Raw genomic sequence first — 20889 nt, 5'->3', positions numbered from 1 at the left:
GGGCAACATGGATAGCATCTTCAAAAGCGGGCCTAAGATCGGTTTCTCACCTGCATTTGAGCGGGAGTGCTTCGTGCCGGATCTGACCAGGCACCGTGGCTCTTGGGCCTCGCTAGCGCGTCCATCAGCGCACGAGCCATCGCGGCTCTTCATGGGTCAGAGCGAGGAATTGTCTTGACAACAAATGGCAGCCCAACACGAGATCAGCAAGAATGGTAAATCCATGACGGTCACGCGGCAATGTCGCTTGGCCACCCGTTCATCCATGACGTCGCTTGCACCTCGGCAGCACTTGCCCGTCGCGCCACAACGACGACAACGCACCACCAGGAGTGCGCGCGCGCCCCGCCCATGGCCCGCTTCATCGTGGCGCGTCTGTGAGAAAAAAAAAAAATGAAGTCAACAGCAAAGGGAAGGATATAGAGGCAAGAGGTTAATGCAGCAAAGCTTCAATTAATTGAAGCTGATCATGGCCATTCCAAGTAAAAAGATGCAGTCTATTCAGCAGTTATTGAAGATACAAAAGATGATGACATTCTGACATTCGGTTCTGTGTTCTGATTCTCAAAAGGGCTTCCTGTGTGTGTTTAGCGAAAGCTGTCGAGGGGGCCGACTTGGGCTTCCGCCGCACTGGGAAGCAGGATCCTCGCACTTTCAAACACAAATTCCACAAGACGCCAATGCCCATCCCCTGGAAATGGACAAGGACCGGACGAGTACAGCCACTTGACAAACAAGTCGCGCGTTTTTATATCCTTCAATGTCCTTTCCCTCAAGTTGTAGCCCATCCGGTGGGCCAGGTCGCGCAGCCCCGGATTACAGTCCGAATAAAGGAGGAGACAGCTCAGGCCCGAATCCAGTCCTTGAGACTGCCTGCAACGGTGATTCCATGTATCCCATCCACGAATCTTCCTTGGCATTCCACAAGCGTAGCAACAGGCTCTGTCGGGGTATGCGAGGTGCACTGAACATTCACTTGTCTCGTGTCCTCCGAAGTGACACCGCTCACAAACACGATTGCATACGCATTGATGCCCAGCCTTCAGGACGGGTTTCGCCTGTCGAATGGTACATCGCATGCAGTAATCATCCATCAACTTCAGAACGCCAATAAACTTGTCAGCCGCCGCGTTGTTCATCAGATTTTTTTTTTTGTCCCCGATTTCGACCGAAATATTGGGGCGACGTTGTGCCGATTCGGTGGCGTAGCCGCAGCAGATACCGGGGCTTCAGAGCGAGTGATAGCAGTAGCGGCAACGGTAGCGGTGCGCGTGCCACTCGATGCTGCTCGTTTTGCTGCGGGAAGAGGCGACTCCGCTGCTTGCGCCGCTGTTGAAGAAGCAACAGCTGTGCACGTGACATCCGATGCCGTTCGCTTGGATGTTGAGGCAGCAGGGCTGGTAGCGATGCCGTTGCCATCGTCATGATTGTCAGACCCAGGGGTACATGTACTTTCAGCAGCCAGCGGCACTCGCTTACGCCGCAGTGTACCCGAGGCTGAGCTTGCAGCCGATCGCGCCGGAGACGAGGTTGAACCCGAGGCCGATGGTACTGGCACGCAAATGATCGAGGCCGACGGGGTTGGCGCGTGTTTCGTGGGGGTTGGCTGTGCTGCTGACTGCACGACTGGCTGTGACGTGCTCTCGCCCTCTGCCATCGTGGTTTGCGCCGGGCCACGCGCGTCTTGCTGTAAAGGCGCCTCGCCATCAGCATCAGAGACCATGGGTGAAGCTGGCACCGACATGGGTGCTGTATCTGCCTCATCAATCCAAGCAGCACTCGTCTGTATCCGTGGCACAGCAGCGTCCGTCATTGGCCCTCCATTTGTCGCCACCACAGCCGTGTCCTGGGCACGTGGAGTGCTTCTGCTCGACTGCGCTGCAACGGCACCTGGTCCTGGGGACGCGACTGTGTCAACGTTCGATGCTGAAGTTACATCCAAAGCGGACTCTGGCCCGATCGATTCTTCTTCCTCGAGCCGTGCTGCAGGTGGCTCAGACAACACATCTTCCTCCTCCGCCATCGCCTCGGGCTCTGCTTCCACATGCCCCACACTCAACGCTTGGGCAGCGCGCTGCTGGCGCGCAGCTATTGCTGGCTCCAGGCGCTGTGCTGTTCCTGCGCACACGTCACAAAGCGACTGGCCGGCAGCAAAGCATGTCGCGGCGCGGGGATCTAGCAACTTGCCGAGCGCCCAGCTGCGGCACGCATTGCCCTCGACAAACTTTTCCATGCCCGGTGCTGGCCCACGTCTCACTGGTAGCCACAGCTCGGCAGTTCCTCCCTGTTTATCGCGACCAGCCCGACCAAATGCCTAGCCCAAGCACATGTACACCATCAGCAAAACCAACAATTGAATTTTTTTTTTTGTTTTCAACTCCATACAGTCACACGACTGTTTGAGCAACAACGTACCTGGGCCAGCGTATAGACGTTGTAGCCGTTGCCATACCACAGCACGTGGCGAATGGTGAGCAGATCCACACCCGTGCTGAGGCAGCTGGTGGCCACAATGACGTCGCATTCACCCCGTTGCCACTGTGCCACGTGGTCCTTTTGCGCCTTCTCCTCCAGGTCGGTGTAGTAGGGCAAGGCCATGTAGCCGCGTGCGTGCAGCTGGTCACACAGCAGCTTCACCTCGTTCACAGTGTCGCAAAAGACCATCATGTGCACACGCTCCCCATTCGCCTGACGCATCACCCGCTGCGTGTCCACAGTGTCTTGCACATGCGACAAAAAGTTCAGCTGATTTCCGTGAAGCACACGCAGCTGCAGATCGCGACGCATCGTCTCCAGACGGTACACCTTGCCCCCGACTTGCTGACCCAGCTTTCGAAACAGATGCTCCTGGTCCCCGATGCAAAGTGTGCCCGTCAACGCCACGCGTTTGATGTTGGTCCATCCGCCAGAGCCAACACTGGCTGCGACTTCGTCCATCACATCTCGGTAGCTGGCATCTGAGATGAGTGTGTGCGCCTCGTCCATCACCACGGTGCGGATGCGCTGAAAGCAGACCTTCCCATGTAGGGATTCAGATCCCACGCGGACAAACATGTCGGTCGTAACGATGAGCACGTCCAGGCCATCTGCCACCTGTGTAGAGGGACCAAGCCATCGCTGGGCACTGTGACCTGCGCCTTGAAATCGCCGCAATAAATCGTTGGCCACGGCCACAAACGGCACAATCCACAGCACCGTACCGGCATGCGGGCGACAGCCCAGCTTGGGCAGGGTACAAAATGTTTTGCCCATGCCTGTCGGTGCAACAACAATCAGCCATCCATCCTCCGGCTGGTGCTGGTCAATAGCCGCAGCCAGGTCCAACTGTTCTTGGCTGTTGAAACTGTGGCCCCACGAGATGCTCGCCTGCTTGGCCAGCTGGGTCATGTAGGGTACGTCATGCTCGGCCCTCGTGTTCATGATGATACGCCCGTTTGCCTCGGGTGAGAGGTCAGTCACCGGGTTCCAGCTGATGGGATAGCGAGCTTTCAATGCTTCTTGGTTCGCGGTCAACTCGGCTATGCTGCGCTTGCGATCTAGTCCAAACAAAGCATGCCATTTTTGCGAGGCCACTTGATGCATCAATCGCGACGACATTTTGGTTTGCACATGGTCACTGGCTGTGCGTGCATAGGCCCGCTGGGCGGTGTCCCCAGAGTGTTGAGCTTGAGTGTGGATCAGGCTGCCCAGGGCGCCGGTCGTCTCGGCCGACAGTCGGTTAATCACAAACGTCGTCATCCAGAAGGTTGCGGCGTGTCGCCACGTGGCCACCCCCAGCTTTGGCCGATGCAGGTACGTGGTCATTTGTCGACGAAATGTCGCATATATGGTGGCTGGGCTGACCATCGTCTGCAGGGGCGCAATGTTGAAGAGCAGGTGGCTGTTGTTGTAGTGGTTTCGAGCGTCCCGGACCTCGCGTCGCAAAGTCATCGTCTCGTCGTGGCTCATGTGGTCTTCATCCAGCTCGTCGTCGAGGAAATCTTCGTCGTCCTGCTCGGCATTGTGAATGCCGTTCTCGTCGTCGGGGGTGTCCAGCCCGCCCCGCTTTTGCAGCCAGCTGCTCAGCATGTGCTCCAGAGGCTTGCACAGCAGTAAATACATGAATATCAGCCCCCTTTTCATTATCTAGATCATCATTGTTCCTCACGTCCTCTTTCTTCCTGATCTGTTATTGCTTCTCTCATGGATCGCAGGCGTGCTGATTTCCTGGTCTACGTATCGAAAGGTGTGCTGTTCGTTCAGGGACAGCCAGTAGGTCTTGCTCACGCGGGTCAATATGGAGAGCTGCTTCTCGGCAAAAAAACGCGGCTCGTTGCCGGCCCACGCCGTTTTTGTAGGACAGCCCTTGATACACAGAGGCTCGTGGCGGCAGACCTAGTCAAAGGCAAGCAGGCATGAGTGGCAGGAACAAAAAAAAAAAAAAAAAAAAAAAAAAAAAAAGCCAAGAGACGGCTTGATTCAATCGTACCTCCGGCAATGTGCGTGTAGGTGAGTGCTAGCTCGTTGAACCTGCGCACATATCGGAGCCATACCCGTACCCTGTCCTCTCGAAAGGTCAGCTCGCCACTGGACCCATGCTCCGTTCGGATAAACTCTTGCCGCAGACTCGGGGTCTGGCCAATGTGATCAAACAGCGCGTTCTCGGCTGGACTGCCATGGCCCACCCACCAGTTCTTGACCCTGTTGGTCCGATCCTCCTTCAATCGCAGCCGCTCATTTTCGTTCTCGTACTTCGTCCGCAGGCCTGAGACCAACAAGAGGTGCTTGTCCAATGTTTCCGTCATGTCTTTGCGCATCTGCTCCAAGGCAGCCCCAAGCTCCTCCACATTGAGCTCAATGCCTCGACAGACAATGGTGTGCAGCGTCTCGTCCGTCACGTCGCCATCGGCTCGGACCTCGACGTCGACTCCAGCCTGCCCCTCGGCCATGCTCGCTGTTCGTGCCATGCTCATGCGCTGGCTCAAGAAATGCACCAATCGCCCGGGCTGCATATACGGCCTCAACTCGTTGGCCACTGACCACGACTCATTCTTGCCACGGCGAAGCAGGAACAATTTGAAAACGTACAGCAGTCCAGCGGGCGTCGTGGTCCACTGCCTGATGTCTTGCAGGATGCCGCTTCCTTTGGACACGGCCGTGCACAATAGGAAGACGTTGACAAAGTGCACCTTGTCGTTGTCAAAGAGGCTCAGCTCCACCTCCACCAGGGCCAGCCACAGAGACGTCAGGGGCTCGACCAGCTCTTTCTTGGTCATTCCAGCGTCCAGAGCCGCACTCAGAGCCGCGGTGGCATTGATTACCGCAGGGCCACGGCTGGCAAGCACCTGGCCCAGAAAGCTGGACGGATCGGGGGCTGGCATGGCCTCCAGCAGCAGCAAAAATTGGACCAGGCGTGTTCCAAGACTCAGGTACCTGCTGACGGTTTGCGGCTGTACTTGCCGCATGGGGCGATGCTGATACTGCCCTTCATTGTCGTCAAACAGACGCGTCACCGCAGCGGCGGCCAGGCCCTGATCCGAGAGCTGCTCGTAGGCCGTCCAGAACAGCTCATGCATGCCCGACTCGAGGAGTGCCGACGGGGTGTTGTGGCCCAGTTCGACCATGCGCTCTGACTTCAGCTCGTTAATGACCAGCGTCATGCCCACGCTGTCGTAGAACGGATGCATCTGGTGAACGCCGTGCGGGCATCGCTTATCCTCAGCCTCTGAGGCCATGGCCTGGGTGCTTGAGATAAAGTGCTTGAACCGCTGCTGCTCCTCGAGCTCCTGCTCGTTTTCGCTTACATCGGCTGCCGAAGCATCGTGGCTCTCTTCGACAATGACCTCGACACAACGAACTCCAGCTCCACGCAACGGCTTTTGCAGCTTGACAAGTCGTGGCGACTGCTAGGCCCCTGGTTCATCTGGATGCTCTGCCATAACGTGATTTTTGAGACTGCCGCTCGAGGTAAAGCATGCTTGACATAAGGGGCAACCCACACCGTCAAGAATAGGAATGCCTTCTACAGGCAAACAAGGTCCTGATTCTGGCCCGAGGTTAATTGGCGGCTCCTCAGGCTGCAGGGAGCGCAGGAGTGCCGTGGCTGCGTCGATATCTTCTTGGCTACACCTTACATGGTGCTTGTTGAGGATGTGATGGAGTACCCTGCCGCTCAGGACATGGCCACAATGCGTACAGACCAGTGATGCAACAGCAGGGCTCACCAAGCAACCAATGCCCTCCATGAACTGCCGAGCCCCAGCAATGCCTAGGCCTCGGTCAAGCCTGACTACGCGCTTTCTCGTGCGCGTTCGAGCGGGTTTTTGGCGAGCAGGCGGATGGTTGTTGATCACTGCCGGCATGGGTGGTGCCCGCTCCTCATGTTGGTGTCGAAGGTGAGACTTGAGAGTGACCGCACGTTTGTGGCGGTAGTGGCACCCTGCCACTCGGCAATGAAAAAAGCCGTCATTCTCCCGGTGTCGAACGATCACTTCTCCGTTCAACCTGATCCGTGTTCTCTTCTGGTGCACCTACATGTTCACGAATGATGATGAGGTGATGAGGTGTTTTTTTTTTTTTTTTCGGAGAACAATCAGACAGATTCATGATGCACGCCACGCACCAAAGAAACATGTTGATCTCTTGCAACACGACTGTGGAAGGTGATATTGCAGTGCAAGCAAACGCTCTCTTGCGCCCTTGACATGGCTGGGTGTGTTGAATGACGATAGCTCGAAGCGTTGGCGGGCCGAGTGAACAGAGGATACGAGCAAGGCGAGAATGGATTGAAAGAGGATGGATTGACGTGTGGAAAAAGACAAAACATGATGTCACACTTGAGTTCTGCTTGCAGGCCGTGGCATTCCCGGGGGATAGATTTGTTAACATGTAAGTTTCTCATTCGACAGCTCAAGCCTAAAAGGGGGCAGAACAAAACACATGTATGACATTTGCCTCTGCATAGCGTTAGGCTCAGCTTCCCGTGAGCTTGGCATAGCTCCTCCCAGGCCTCGGGCAATGCCTCGGCTGGCGGCGGCGCACTCGCATCCACGCATCGCGCGCACTGCCCTAGCGTCTCCACGCGATGAATCGTGTCATTGGTTCCCGCTCTTGCCACGGCACCCAGGGCATCAATCAAGGCCAGCACCAAGCGCTTGAGGTTGCTGTTGGCGCTGGTGAGCAGCTCTTGACGTTTGGGTTCCACGCCGCTCAGAACGATGACTTTGCTCAGGGCCGCCGCTAGGTCGGAGGGTGGCGTTTTGGGCGCAATCACTGGCGTGGTGGGTGGAGCGGGGCATGCTGCCAAAAAGGTCTGAAGCTCAAGAAAAGCTGGTTGCAGCTCAAATCCAGTCGTGGCACCATGCAGCTCTTGCAGTATTGATTCTAGGTTGTCAGTGTTGGGGTCCAATTGCTTCAAGCGGTTGCTCAACGCTTTGGGCGCTGCCAGTGCCTGGTCGAGTGCGTTGAGAACCTGGGTAATGGTCGCCTGAAAGGTAGCCCAGTCCATGGCGGGACAATCTGGTCGAGCTTCATCGATGGTTTTGCGGATTGAAGCAACTGCCGTTCCAAGATTGGGGTCTTGTTTGGCAGCACCGTTGATAAATGCATCGAGGTGAGAGAGGGGATGGGTGGTGGTGTGCGCGGGCAGGAGCGGCTTGAGCCACCTGTCCACTGCCACCACAACAGAGGCCGTGGTCTAAATAAGGGTTGCGTGGTGCCATTGGTCGTGATCAGGTTGGATAAGGCCGTGGGGATTGGGGTAGTAACTGCATTGGGAAAATAAGATGGGAGAGCAGGCTGACCTCGAGGGTGGGGGTGGTGGGCAGAGACGGCAGCCAGGCTGAAGGCGGTGCCGGCGTGGGCGGAGCGAGGGATGCGGGTGGTTGTGACAGGCAAGCCTCGTGAGCAGCAAACACGGGCTCCAGCTCGTCGCCATGTCCGTTGCGACGTCCGCATTCGAGGGGCGTTTCGCCACTCTGAGAACATGTGATTGGAGCGTGTAAGGTGGGCAGCGACGCGAGGGCTGAGTTGGGCGACGTGCATTTGTTTTCTCAGAACACAGGCGAAAATTCTTTTGAGTGTGCCGAAGCCGCCAGACGCGCGAGTGGTGTACAAATGGTACGGGCAGGTAGCAGGGGTTCGAAAGGAGGCGCGTTTGGAGAGGGGAAGAAAAAAAAAAAAGAAAGGGAAAGCTCAGTGTGATGGGTAAAACTGAAGAAACGACCACCAAAAGCCGCTGAAGCGAGCGAGAGAGGCAGAGGCGCAACGGCAAAGGGTGGAGTGGTGCCTGGATAGAGTAGAAAAGGGGAGAGCAAGGACGGCAGACGGAAGACACCAGCGGGGCGCAGGGTCGGGGCGCGGGGAGCACCGACAACGGGCGGACGCAAAACGGGGGAAAAGAGGGATAGCGGGAAAGAAAAAAGGAGCCAGGGGGAAGAACGGACGCGCACGGGTGGGCAGGGTGTAGAGGAGAGGAGGGACGGGGCAAAGGCGACGAGCAACGGGAGCAAGAGCAGCAGTCAGAGGGGTAACGAGAAGGGGGAGGTACTGTACCGACGTTGGCCTTGGCGTCAGAATCAACACCGTGCTTCAACAACATCTTTACCACCGTGGGATGACCGTGAATGCAGGCCCAGTGCAGTGGTGTCCAGCCATCCTGTGGGATGATGCAAACATGCAGTATATGTCCCATGTTATACCATAACGTCACCCTACTCAGTGACATATTCAAAGTGTAGCCAATACCACACAACTGCATACCAAACAGCAGACGTACATCCATGGATGTACATGTTTGCATCGGGCAGCACGTCGTCAAGCGACTCACCTTTGGCCAACAGTTCTCGGTGACAGTTGCGGCCCGGTGTATTTGTTTGCCCAAGCGTACGCTGATGACTGCGAGGCGAGATCAGTGGTTTCACACCACGGAAAAAAATGGCAGCGATGCTCTCAATCAAGCGATCTGGCGTCGCCGCAAGGCCACGACCAGGAGAGTCCCGTACCAAGCACAAGCAGTCAGCCACCACGCACACAAGCAAGGCACGTCGAGCAACCCGCCGATGCCGAGAATGATACCAACGCCAAAGAGAGGGGAAGAAGAAGAAGAAGAGCAAGAGGAAGAAGAGTCAAAGGAAAAATGTAAAGAACACAGACACACACACACACACACACACACACACAGACACACACACACACACACACACACACTTTTTCACAAAGTCTTTTTTTTTGTTTTCATCATCAAAGTCTAAAACACAACAGCAAAAGTTTCCAAAGCGCTGCAAAACCGGACTGTCCCTTTGCTTGCCATGATAGCTCGCCTGTTACGAGCAGCTTCCAGAGCACCGCAAATCCGGGGCTTGTGCGTACAACGTGTACTGCCTCGTTGCCAGCCATGGTATTACACGCCCGGTGGCTGACTGCCGGATGCGAGCGACCATTCCTGACGGCTAGCGAGCCAACTTTAAGCTCATCGGCAACGCAAAGGGAACGAGCAGCATCATTCACCTTTTTTCTCGCCTCCAATAACCGCCACGGCGAGGAGTCTTTCACCCCTTTTGTAATCGGAAAGCCCGACCGGCGAGTCTGCCAGAAGCAAAAAGGAAGATCAGATGAAAATTCAATGTTGATAGCTGCTGAGGTCCCCCTCGATCAGCGTTCGGCTGTGACGCATCCTTCACGTCACGGGCCACATGACGCATCTGAATACAGTATTGGCCGAGACGGCACGGGAAGATCAGCTGTCATTCCCATTGGCCCTTGGAGTGGAATGAAGGGCTCGTGTTTCATCTGGCGATGAATGGGTCCAAGTGTTTGGTTCATCTTCGCGAAAGCTGGTTCGAGATCATTATAGTATATTAAGGTTGTTTGTAGTCAAATTCAGGCATGAGGGAAAAAAAAAACACCCGAGCAATTGTGTGCAATCAGGCCCGAGTAGCGGTGCGTCATCAACAAGAGCCGCACGTTCCGGTGGTGATGTCTTGACAGGCGCCGAGAGAATTTAGTTCAAGGGGAACGCTCCAAAGGTCAAGGTGAGGGTTGGAGCAAACACGCACGGCTCCATTAACAGAGTCCAGGCTAGCTAGACCGCTGACGCTGGTCAAATGATCATTGGCCTAAAAGGAGGGCAGTTGGACCGGCAATGCGTGCAAATATAGTTAGCACATGCCAACCATCGGGTCAATACCACAACGCTATCGTACGTTCAAGTTGAGATCCCCACCGACTCGAACCAGACTGCTCAGTCCATCCACGTTGGTCAAGCCAGTGTTAAACTGCGTGGGTCATCATCAGCCAATTGCAACAATGCGCCAAAAAAAAAAAAAGAGGCACTATGGTTGCAAGCAGGGTCACAAGCACAATTTTCGTACGTTCAAGTCGAAGTTACCAGCAACGCCAGCCAAACTGCCAAGTCCATCCACGTTTGTTATTGAATCGTTCTCCTACGCAAGGAGTCATGATACAATAGTTGTGATAGTCGCAGGGCAAGCAATGTCATGAGTTGGCGTACCGTAATGGTGAGGTGCCCGGGCACGCTAGTAACGCTTCGCAGACCATCGACTTGACTCAAAGCAGTGTTGCCCTGTAAGCAAAAAAACAACGTCATGGTCTTGATAAAAAACGTGTTTGTCAACCGAGGCCAAGTACTGAGCCAAATAATTCTTCGGACCAAACGCACAATCAAGCTGAGGTGACTAGCAATATAATTGATACTAGCCAAGCCATCCACATTGGTGATCTGGGCATTGTTCTGCGAAAAAATTTAAAGAAGAAAAGATAACGTTGAAACCAGAGTGAGTATGATTGAAGGGGTGATGCCCATCCAAAGAGCGTCCCGGCTTTATCCTTGCAAAGCTCGGAATGATGCGTCTGACGTACGGAGACATAAACATGGCCTGGAATAGACTTGAGACCACTCAAGCCATCAATGTCGGTCAGCTGCACATTTTCCTGTCACACAGACCCATTATTGTGGTTGAGAACATGCGGGCATGACCTTGCACACGGCTCTGCTGTAAAATAGGTGTGTGTCGGCATACAGAAATTGTCAAGGAGCCGCCGATGTCGATCAGATGCCCCAGGCCATCCACGCTGGTCAAAGCAGCATTGTTCTGCCAAGGAGAAAAAAAATCAAAGTGTCAGTAAATAAACACGGAAACACAGAAACACAAGAAGAACGGTTGCGTCAGTCGGACGGCATCGACAGCACGTACGCCAATCGTCAGGCTATCACTGATGTAATAGAGGTTGCTCAGACCATCCACGTGGGTCAAAGCAGCATTGCCCTAGCGTCGAACAAGAGGGGCTCAGGGTGAAGCACCGTCCCAGACAGCATCGTGTATCATGGTCGCATTCAAGAGGTTGGGTTGGTGCCGAATTCGACGCACCGAAATGGATACAGACCCTTCAACCCGCTGGAGGTGGCTCAAGACCATCATCCCGGCCCCCGTGAACGCGTCCCCGCATTGGTCGAGCATCAGGTTCCCCTGGATCGTGGCAGTGGTGGGCGGGATTGCGGACAGGTCACAGCCCACGTTGCCCACATGGACATGGACGGGGACCGGTGAGGTGCTCGGAGACGCCGTGGTGGCTTGCTCCAGACGGGTGACCGCGGCTTGCAGCTCGGCCAGCGCGCTGAGAAAATCCAGCCCATTCAGCCATATGGCCTGCATCCCGCTCGAATTGAGATGAACGTTGCCCACAGAGTCGACCGTGATGGAATTTTCGGCCCCCGCATCCATCAGCGTAGAACAGGAAGCGGAAACAGGCGCCACCGAGGCGCTTGAGGCCGTGGAGGCCGTCTCGATCGCAGCACTCGACGCTAGGGCCTCTGTGGCTTGCTGGAGGAGCGTCAGCTCGTGCAGGACGTCCATCCCATTCAACAGAACGCCTCGGCCCGTGCTGCTGTTGAGGACGAGATGGCCACACTCATTCAGCGCAAAGCAAGCCTTGGCTGCCTCGACAGGCTCCTCGATAAGGGGAGCAGGCTCGATGATGTGGCCGCCCAGATGAACAATCGCCCGCCGCAGGGCGGTCAGGGCCCCAACGGCATCGACGCCGTTGAGCAAGACGCTGGCAGCCGTCTCGGTCGGACCGGTGTCGATGCGCAAGTTCCCAACGGCATCCAAGCGCATGGTCGGCCGTGCTCCCGTCCCGGCCAGCAGCATGGCCAGGGCCATGAGCACCAAGGACCGGCCCCACTGCTGCGACTGACAACTCTGGCGCCCCATCACCGCGATCGATCGATCACTCCCAAGAAGAGGAGCACTTCACAAATTTTCCACTATGTCGCATAAAAAAAAAAACATCCAGAGTCACGTCATGTTTGTGACTGCCTTCAAGCAAACGAGTCAACATGTCCTCCATTTTCCAATGTGTATGACATCTCTTTCGCCTTTTTGTTTATTTTTTTTGGCTCTGCCTCTCTGGCTCTCTCTGTCTCTGTCTCTGTCTCAGTCGACTCTCTATCTCTCTCTGTCTTTCTCTGTCTCTGTCCTCTGTCTCTGCCTCTCTGTCTTTGTCTCTCTCGACTCTCTATCTCTCTCTCTCGTCTCTCTCTCGTCTCTCTCTCTCTGTCTCTCTCTTTCTCTCTCTGTCTCTGTCTCTCTCTTCCTCTCTCTCTCTCCAACTAGCTCTCTCTCCATTGTCTCCATGCCCTTCTGGTGTCTTAGCGTTTGTCCACCTCCGCCTCCCCTGCCTCTCCGTCTCTCTTTGTTTCTCGATCGTTCATCTATGGCACGAATTTAGCCATTTTTTTAATGAACCACCTCTGGCTTCAAATCCGATCGTCAAAGACTTGCTCTGGGTGCGCACACAGCTATCATTGTCCAACTCCTTATTGTTGATCTGGTTGCATTCACGCATGCATACCTACAAACTCTCTCTGATGCGCAAGTTTGGCGGGATACGCGTCGGACCTCGCATGTCCTTAAATGCGTCACAACTTGCGAGTAGACTGCCTTGTGTGCCAAAAGCCCGTGGCTACCTCTTGCCACTTTTTTGCAGTTACACCTGCGGTTTGACACAAGTGTAAAATGTTCTTGTCCTCCGAATCAAACAACCCTAATGTGTGCGGGAGATACAGCAGCCTAGTCACCAAACCGCTTGAATTGACATTCACCACCATCAAATCTCCTGCTCCGTCCTAACGGTCTCTCGCTCACTTCCCAAGCGGCCCACCGCTCGCGCGCTTGGTTCAGATACAGACTAATCTCCACACTTTGTGGCTCAAACAAGTCCCACCACATGCTGCAAAGCATCAAGATCACGCCAAACGCGAGCTACAGCAGCAATTCAACAGGGACTGCATGTTCCGCCAATAACCTGGCAGGTGCCAAGCGACAGAACCGATGCAGGCACCGATAATAGGTCTAGTTGAGGATTCGAGCAAATTTGAACGTCGGCTCCGACGGATGTAAGACTTGCAAGCCCTTGCACATTGCTCAGGGCCGTATTAGACTACACGAGCCGGCAAATCGGGAAATGAGATGTTTACAACTACATATGAGGATGCACTCGGCCACACCCGCAAGATCAGCATGTTCCTTGAACCTCAGCCACGTACAAAGATGGCCAAGGAGCCACCAACGGCTGTGAGATTTCCAAGCCCATCCACATCGGTCAGGGCGCCAAGGTTCTGTCCAAGGTAGTAAGTAAGACGTGCACACCACCATCTCATATCACGCCCTCACATCATCGACGTTGCTCTCAGATCAGAACGTACATTGATGCTCAAGTAGTCACCAACGCTTGTGAGCCTTCCCAGCCCATCAAGATTGGTCAAGCTGGCATGGTACTGCACCAGCCGGCAAAAGCACAAGACGATTATACATTTTCACCCGTTGCGCCGATCATCACTCAACACTGTAACATCAGCACGCCAAGCCTTCGCGCAACATACATCAATCAACAAATAGCCACCGACGCTTTGGAGGTTCGAAAGCCCGTACACGTTGGTCAGGGCGTGGTTGCTCTGTCCGGTCAGCAGAAAGAACCGATGAGACGCCTGAAGGAACGTCATTATCCTGATCGGCTTTCCGTCCACCAGTCCACAGCACCGCCATGGCGCCAGCACGCGACAACGTACGTGGAAGAAGAGGTAACCAACGTTTGTGAGGCCCATGAGCCCATTCACATTGGATAAGGCGACGTTACCCTGCCCCGATCAGTAGAGCATCACATAAGACGTTTGAAAGTACACCTTCAAATAATGCGAACTGCTCTCGCGCAGACAAAACATTGGCATGACATGCTCGCAAACGACGACAAACCCAGATGACCAAGTCGCCAACAAAGCTTATAAGACTCCGAAGCCCATCCACATTGGTGAGCGCAACATTGTTCTTTACCAGCCAGCAATGTACCTCCGCATGAGACGCTCAGAAGTGCGCACCACCAGCCCAATTGGGTTGAGGGCTAGACCCGCGGCTTGCTCGGACAGAAACATACCCGCACGATCAAGTCACCTCCAACGCTGATGATATTCCCAAGCCCGTCAACATTGGACAGGGCAACATTGGTCTGATCAAGCCAGTGAAACACCAAATGTGACGGACAGGACCCAACCCTGCAACATCAGCATGAGACACCCTCAACAACGTACCTGGAGATACAAGCGACCACCAGTGCTCGTAACACTGCCAAGCCCGTCGACGTTGCTCAAAACGGCATTGGCCTGCCGAAAAACGTTTTACAGGGTGAGGACAAAATTAGAACGCCACCAAGGTTGCTGCCAGCACATACAGAAATCGCCAGGTCTAGGCCAATGGAGGAAATGCTGTTCAGACCGCGTAAGTTGGACAGGGCGGCATTGTTCTACGCAAATATGCCTTGTAAGAACAATCATTCTTCCAAAGGACACTTTGATTGCTTTGTTGCAAGGCAGGCTCTGTACCGTACGTAAAGATTAAGGTAACCCGGGATGGATCCAAGACCGCTCAACCCATCAACGTTGGTGAGTAACATGTTGCTCTGTCCCGTGGACCATTGGTGGTTGAGAAAAGCCGATCATGCATTTGGGGTTGAGTGCACGCAAACTTGCTGTAATCGTACCGAAATTGCCAAGAAGCTGCCAATGGCGCTGAGGTTTCTCAGACCATCCACGTTCAACAAGTTGTCATTGTTCTGCCAACGAAGGGATCAAACATGCAAAGAGAAGGAAGTAAGAACGTGTGGTGACAGCCATGGCGCCCAGGGGCAGATCAAAACGCGACAAAGGTACACACGTTGATCTGCAGGCCGCCGCCAATGATGTGGAGATTGTTCAAGCCATCCACGTTCAACAAGTTGTCATTGTTCTGCGAACAAAGGGATCAAACATGCCAAGAAGGAAGTAAGAACGGGTGACAGCGCCATGGTGCCCAGGGGCAGGGCAAACCGTCACAAAGGTACACACGTTAATCTGCAAGCTGCCGCTAATGTTGTGGAGATTGTTCAAGCCATATACATTGGTGAGCTGGGCATTGTTCTGCGAAAAACATAAAAATGATATTGATAATAATACCGTTGAAACCAGAGTGAGTATGATTGAAGGGGTGATACCCATCCAAAGAGCGTCCCGGCTTTTTCCTTGCAAAGCTCGGAATGATGCGTCTGACGTACGGAGAGATAAACATGGCCAGGAATAGACTTGAGACCACTCAAGCCATCAATGTCGGTCAGCTGCATATTTTCCTGTCACACAGACCCATTATTGTGGTTGAGAACATGCGGGCATGACCTTGCACGCCGCTTTGCTGTAAAATAGGTGTGTGTCGGCATACAGAAATTGTCAAGGAGCCGCCGATGTCGATCAGATGCCCCAAACCATCCACGCTGGTCAAAGCAGCATTGTTCTGCCAAGGAGAAAAAAAAATCAAAGTGTCAGTAAATAAACACGGAAACACAGAAACACAAGAAGAACGGTTGCGTCAGTTGGACGGCATCGACAGCACGTACGCCAATCGTCAGGCTATCACTGATGTAATAGAGGTTGCTCAGACCATCCACGTGGGTCAAAGCAGCATTGCCCTAGCGTCGAACAAGAGGGGCTCAGGGTGAAGCACCGTCCCAGACAGCATCGTGTATCATGGTCGCATTCAAGAGGTTGGGTTGGTGCCGAATTCGACGCACCGAAATGGATACAGACCCTTCAACCCGCTGGAGGTGGCTCAAGACCATCATCCCGGCCCCCGTGAACGCGTCCCCGCATTGGTCGAGCATCAGGTTCCCCTGGATGGTGGCAGTGGTGGGCGGGATTGCGGACAGGTCACAGCCCACGTTGCCCACATGGACATGGACGGGGACCGGTGAGGTGCTCGGAGACGCCGTGGTGGCTTGCTCCAGACGGGTGACCGCGGCTTGCAGCTCGGTCAGCGCGCTGAGAAAATCCAGCCCATTCAGCCATATGGCCTGCATCCCGCTCGAATTGAGATGAACGTTGCCCACAGAGTCGACCGTGATGGAATTTTCGGCCCTCGCATCCATCAGCTTAGAACAGGAAGCGGAAACAGGCGCCACCGAGGCGCTTGAGGCCGTGGAGGCCGTCTCGATCGCAGCACTCGACGCTAGGGCCTCTGTGGCTTGCTGGAGGAGCGTCAGCTCGTGCAGGACGTCCATCCCATTCAACAGAACGCCTCGGCCCGCGCTGCTGTTGAGGACGAGATGGCCACACTCATTCAGGGCAAAGCGAGCCTTGGCTGCCTCGACAGGCTCCTTGATAAGGGGAGCAGGCTCGATGATGTGGCCGCCCAGATTAGCAATCGCCCGCCGCAGGGTGGTCAGGGCCCCAACGGCATCGACGCCGTTGAGCAAGACGCTGGCAGCCGTCTCGGTCGGACCGGTGTCGATGCGCAAGTTCCCAACGGCATCCAAGCGCATGGTCGGCCGTGCTCCCGTCCCGGCCAGCAGCATGGCCAGGGCCATGAGCACCAAGGACCGGCCCCATTGCTGCGACTTGCAACTCTGGCGCCCCATCACCGCGATCGATCGATCACTCCCAAGAAGAGGAGCACGCCCACGCAAAAAAAATGAGCCACGCCATGTTCGCATGAAACACACCACTCACCAACACAACACACACACGCTGGTATTGAGCTAACCGTTGGGTATCCAATCACCCCCTGCTGCTCCTCTCATTGCCCACTTTTCCGACAACCATCCCCTCTGGCACTCCAGCCCCGTGCCACCGCCATCCCAATCTCCTCGTCCACGCCGCCATTTCCAGCCCATGTCCTCCTCCTACTGCTGGTTCCTTTGATTCCACTCCCTCATCCTATCTCACGCACACGCTCTCTCTCTCTCTCTTTCTCAAACCGACCAAACCAAACCAATTCATCTCTCTCTCTCTCTCTCTCTCTCTCTCTCTCTCTCTCTCTCTCTCAGTTTCTCTCTCTCTCAGTTTCTCTCTTCTCTCTCTCTCTCTTTTCGTCTCTCTCTCTCTCTCTCTTGTTTCTTTTGTTTCCTGTTGTCACATGTGGTAGTTAGTGTCATTGTGTATACCCTCTCCAATTGATCCCCCTTTACATGTGGTAGTTGTGTTATTACCTTTCTCTCCCTTTCTCTCCTCTCCCTTTCTCTCCTCTCTTCATCATCTCAGTTTCCAAGTTGTCAGACAAACTTCGACAAATGCACGCAAAAAAAAAAAAAAAAAAAAAAAAAAAAAGTGGGCGGTCCTGTTTGAGCGCTGGCCGATCCATGGCTTGGGATGTCAGGGGTGGACTTGGTCGACGACGAAGATTACTCCAAAGTGTTCGGTGATGGCATGGAGAGGGGTACGGCTTTTGCAGCTGCTGGCGGCGGTGTTGCTGATCGGTGGTATCAGGGCGCTGGTGCTGGATGGCCACTTGATTGTGGACGATTCAGGTCGACTGCATGTCAACTGCTCGAAACGTGTATTGGTTGATGGCGTTGACGTTGTGGCGCAGCTAGGCGCCCTGAAACAGAATGCCACGGCCGCCTTCTCTGATTGGACTACCCCCACGGCCATGACCTCGACCTCGACCCCGGCTGCCACCCCTGTGGCTGGTTCGAGTGTTGAGGATGTCACCGTTGGCGTCGATGATGGCGGTGGCTTGCACTTGAATGGCAGCACGGTTCTTTTCAATGGCATTGACGTCCGCGCCGAGTTGTTGCTGCTGCGAGCGCAAATAGAGCTTCTTGTCCCAGCGCTTACATCGTCGCCTCCCGGCGTCATGGCCAACTCTCCAACCGTTCAGGCCGAAATGACGCTGGACCCCCTTGGCAATGTCATTCTCAACAGCAGCAGATCCGGGAAAGTATCAGTCAATGGGTTGCCGCTGCTGGATGAGCTCGCGATCTTGCAGCAGGCTGTCGCTGCGCTGGCTGGCCGCACCACCAGCATCTTCACCTCCTCACCAGCTCCCACAACCACAAGTCTTGAGCCCGTGATCTCGCCCAATATAAGCTCGTGCAGCCTCAGCAATGTGCCTGCTGGCGTCACGGAAATAAGAGGCGATCTTATCCTGTCTGGTTGCAGTGCTCTGCTAGCGAGCGACCTGCTCGTACTTGTCGAGCTGCGCAACGTCACCGGAAACGTCCGGATAGAGGTCTGTCATCCGATCTCCCTTGATGCATGTCAAGGGAAGGAACTACGCATCCGCCATTCCCCTCCTCGCCCGTTGCTGCCCATCTTCATGGCACCCTTCCGCGGCTTGGTGTGGGTCTCAGAGAAACGGAGCCCTGGTTAATTTGAATGGCTTGGCCAGCCTGTCGGTTATTGGTGGCTACCTACACATTTCTGTGCGTCGAATCCCTTCCGGCATTGCAAAGGCCTTGCCGCCTCCCACCTGCCTCACGCCAAGATGTGCGATCAACTGTTCGGGGGCGCATGCCTGTCGCCAAAATAGAACAACTATCAGCTGACCAACATCAATGGGCTGGCAGCTTTGTCGTCCATTGGCAAACAACTCTATATCCTGGTGAGCCCTCCAACGCAACCCCCTGGGCAAACGACCTTGCAATGTGTGCTCATGGCTGCCGGGACCCGTGGTAGGCGAATGTCAAACTCACCAACCTGCATGGTCTGCAAGCCCTGACCCGCATTGGGGCTTTCTTGACGCTTGGCGTGAGGCCCCTTATGCGTGGGCTTTGCTTCCTGTGCTCGCCTCTCGCCCTGACATGATCTCACGATGGTGCGAGGTAGATGAATCACGTCCTGCAGGATCTCGCGGGGCTTGAACAACTCAAGCACGTCAATGAATACGTTCGCATAGAGGTGAGCCAGCAAGGACAAGCTTCTACAGCGTCGACCAAGCACTGTCATGACCCGACGTTTGGTCAATTCTAGAATCATGACAGTCTCAGCAATCTCAATGGATTCGCTGGCCTCACGCATATCGGCAACTACCTCCTCATCTACGTACGGCAAGAAAGTCGTTGATTCTGCTTTGCTTACTTTCATTTCTCTTTGCATGTTCAACGACGGGGGATAGGGTAGACGTGTGTATCACGAGGCAGCTTATTACAGCGACGTCGCTGCCCTCCCGCCTCATAGAATAACAAGGCGCTACAGCACCTTGATGGGCTGGGCAATCTCAAAGCCATTCAGACCGACTTGGATGTGAAGGTGGGCCTGTGCTGTCAAGTGCCAGGGTGGTAGAGAGGAACGCACTCACGATATGCCTGCGCTGTGTTCAGGACAATCCGGCGCTCACCTCGATCGCAGGCTTTGGTAACCTGACGATGATTGGCAGTTATCTCCACATTGGGGTTGGTGGATGCGACAACCTTTGAGACCTGCCCTCTGTTCAGATCACACTCTGACACAAAGGGCGCCGGCGCCGGTTTCCTCTGCACCTCCATTTACACATTTGCGCTTGCACGCCACAGAGCAACGACAATCTCACTGTCATCTCCGGGTTTGACAAACTGCCACAACTGGGCTCTGACATGAGTGTCCGTGTACGTGTCTCTCCGTTGATAAACCTTTTATTAGCCATGCCAGAATTTCTCAATCCGTCCTTTCCCCCTGCTGCAGCACAATGATCGGCTTAGCCTGCTAGCTGGTTTTGAAAGTCTCACCAGCATCACATCCTTTGAATTGCGGGTTTGTCCCGCGGGCTTGTCTAATGTGTCAAAAGCAGCCCGGTCCGAAGCTCTCATGCTGAAACTTGTTGCTCCTGGGTCAAGGGAAACTCGGTTCTCGAGAAGATTGATGGGCTCAGTAACCTGACGACGGTGGTCACGTACCTACGAGTCTGCGACAACGCCTTGTTGAACCTAATCGTCACTCAAGACAAGATGGCTGGGCTTGGCGACGCCGCGGCTCCCAAGTACTGCTTTGCAAGAAATTGCAGCGATTGTTGAAATTGTGATGAGGCGTGTCTTGTATGCAGAGCATCATTGTGTCAAAAGAATGACGTCACACCTTCCCGATGTCATGTCAATTGAATAATATGCGGGATGGGTCAGACCAAGCTGGATGATGCAAACTTTCTGGCCCGATACCGGACTCAACACAACAAAACGCTGGTACTAGCTGATGGTGGCAAGCAGGCTCAAAACACCAAAGATCAGCAAAAGGGCAGCTGAGGGCCCTGGCCAGCTGGCGCTGCTCTGCTCGCAGGTTGAAGTGATGTACAGCTGCTCCTCGGTGGTTTGCAAGGTCTGGGCCAAGCTTGATAATGAAACATCTACGACAGGGTCGCGAGCGCGGGTGAGGTGGGCGTATGATGGAATCTTGAGACCTTGGCTTGACACACCTACCCTTGACATATGAGTCCAAGGCGACGCATTCGTGTGCAGGTACAGCCACATGGAAGACCTCGCTCTGGCAATCTTCGGCATGCCCCGTCAGCCAGAGCTGTTGGCCTGAGCATTGCCCGGTCACCTTTGTGTAGAGATACTCTCCTTGGAGCCGACGTGGACAGTCAGCATCACCCTGACAGACGCTGTCAATACTGTCGCCGTAGA

The 20889-nt window shown here is 54.7% G+C and overlaps 4 protein-coding genes across 4 annotated transcripts; 1 reads left to right on the top strand and 3 right to left on the bottom strand.

Annotated features, from left to right (window-relative positions):
• Positions 1 to 156: 156 nt before the first annotated feature.
• Positions 157 to 12261, bottom strand: MONBRDRAFT_39322 (uncharacterized protein; the record flags this gene model as incomplete). Its single annotated transcript, XM_001750792.1, has 14 exons — positions 11367 to 12261; positions 11193 to 11264; positions 11019 to 11090; positions 10858 to 10929; positions 10658 to 10729; positions 10490 to 10561; positions 9487 to 9564; positions 6602 to 7675; positions 6204 to 6509; positions 4539 to 5822; positions 4216 to 4374; positions 2416 to 4080; positions 1223 to 2314; positions 157 to 375 (listed from the first exon to the last, which is right to left on the bottom strand). The coding sequence occupies exons 1-14, from the start codon at positions 12207 to 12209 to the stop codon at positions 157 to 159; spliced, it is 7080 nt and encodes a 2359-aa protein (XP_001750844.1). The 5' UTR covers positions 12210 to 12261.
• A 182-nt stretch (positions 12262 to 12443) lies between these two features.
• Positions 12444 to 12843, bottom strand: MONBRDRAFT_30358 (uncharacterized protein; the record flags this gene model as incomplete). The annotated part of the gene is made up of 2 exons (XM_001750791.1): positions 12444 to 12709; positions 12747 to 12843. 2 exons carry the CDS (start codon positions 12841 to 12843, stop codon positions 12444 to 12446), a joined length of 363 nt encoding a protein of 120 aa, XP_001750843.1.
• A 429-nt stretch (positions 12844 to 13272) lies between these two features.
• MONBRDRAFT_30357 (uncharacterized protein) lies at positions 13273 to 16881 on the bottom strand (the record flags this gene model as incomplete). Its single annotated transcript, XM_001750790.1, has 12 exons — positions 13273 to 13437; positions 13544 to 13615; positions 13703 to 13774; positions 14066 to 14134; positions 14428 to 14499; positions 14582 to 14653; positions 15031 to 15102; positions 15204 to 15275; positions 15356 to 15445; positions 15520 to 15651; positions 15916 to 15987; positions 16090 to 16881. The coding sequence occupies 12 exons, from the start codon at positions 16879 to 16881 to the stop codon at positions 13273 to 13275; spliced, it is 1752 nt and encodes a 583-aa protein (XP_001750842.1).
• Positions 16882 to 17714: 833 nt separating this feature from the next.
• Positions 17715 to 20508, top strand: MONBRDRAFT_30356 (uncharacterized protein; the record flags this gene model as incomplete). Its single annotated transcript, XM_001750811.1, has 10 exons — positions 17715 to 18524; positions 18646 to 18717; positions 18825 to 18896; positions 18971 to 19042; positions 19121 to 19192; positions 19265 to 19336; positions 19472 to 19543; positions 19807 to 19878; positions 19913 to 20023; positions 20389 to 20508. 10 exons carry the CDS (start codon positions 17715 to 17717, stop codon positions 20506 to 20508), a joined length of 1545 nt encoding a protein of 514 aa, XP_001750863.1.
• Between the last annotated feature and the right edge of the window lie 381 nt (positions 20509 to 20889).

Source organism: Monosiga brevicollis, genomic scaffold (assembly GCF_000002865.3).
Source record: "Monosiga brevicollis MX1 MONBRscaffold_48 genomic scaffold, whole genome shotgun sequence".
NCBI lineage: Eukaryota > Choanoflagellata > Craspedida > Salpingoecidae > Monosiga > Monosiga brevicollis.
This window is presented reverse-complemented; position numbering and strand designations above follow the sequence as displayed.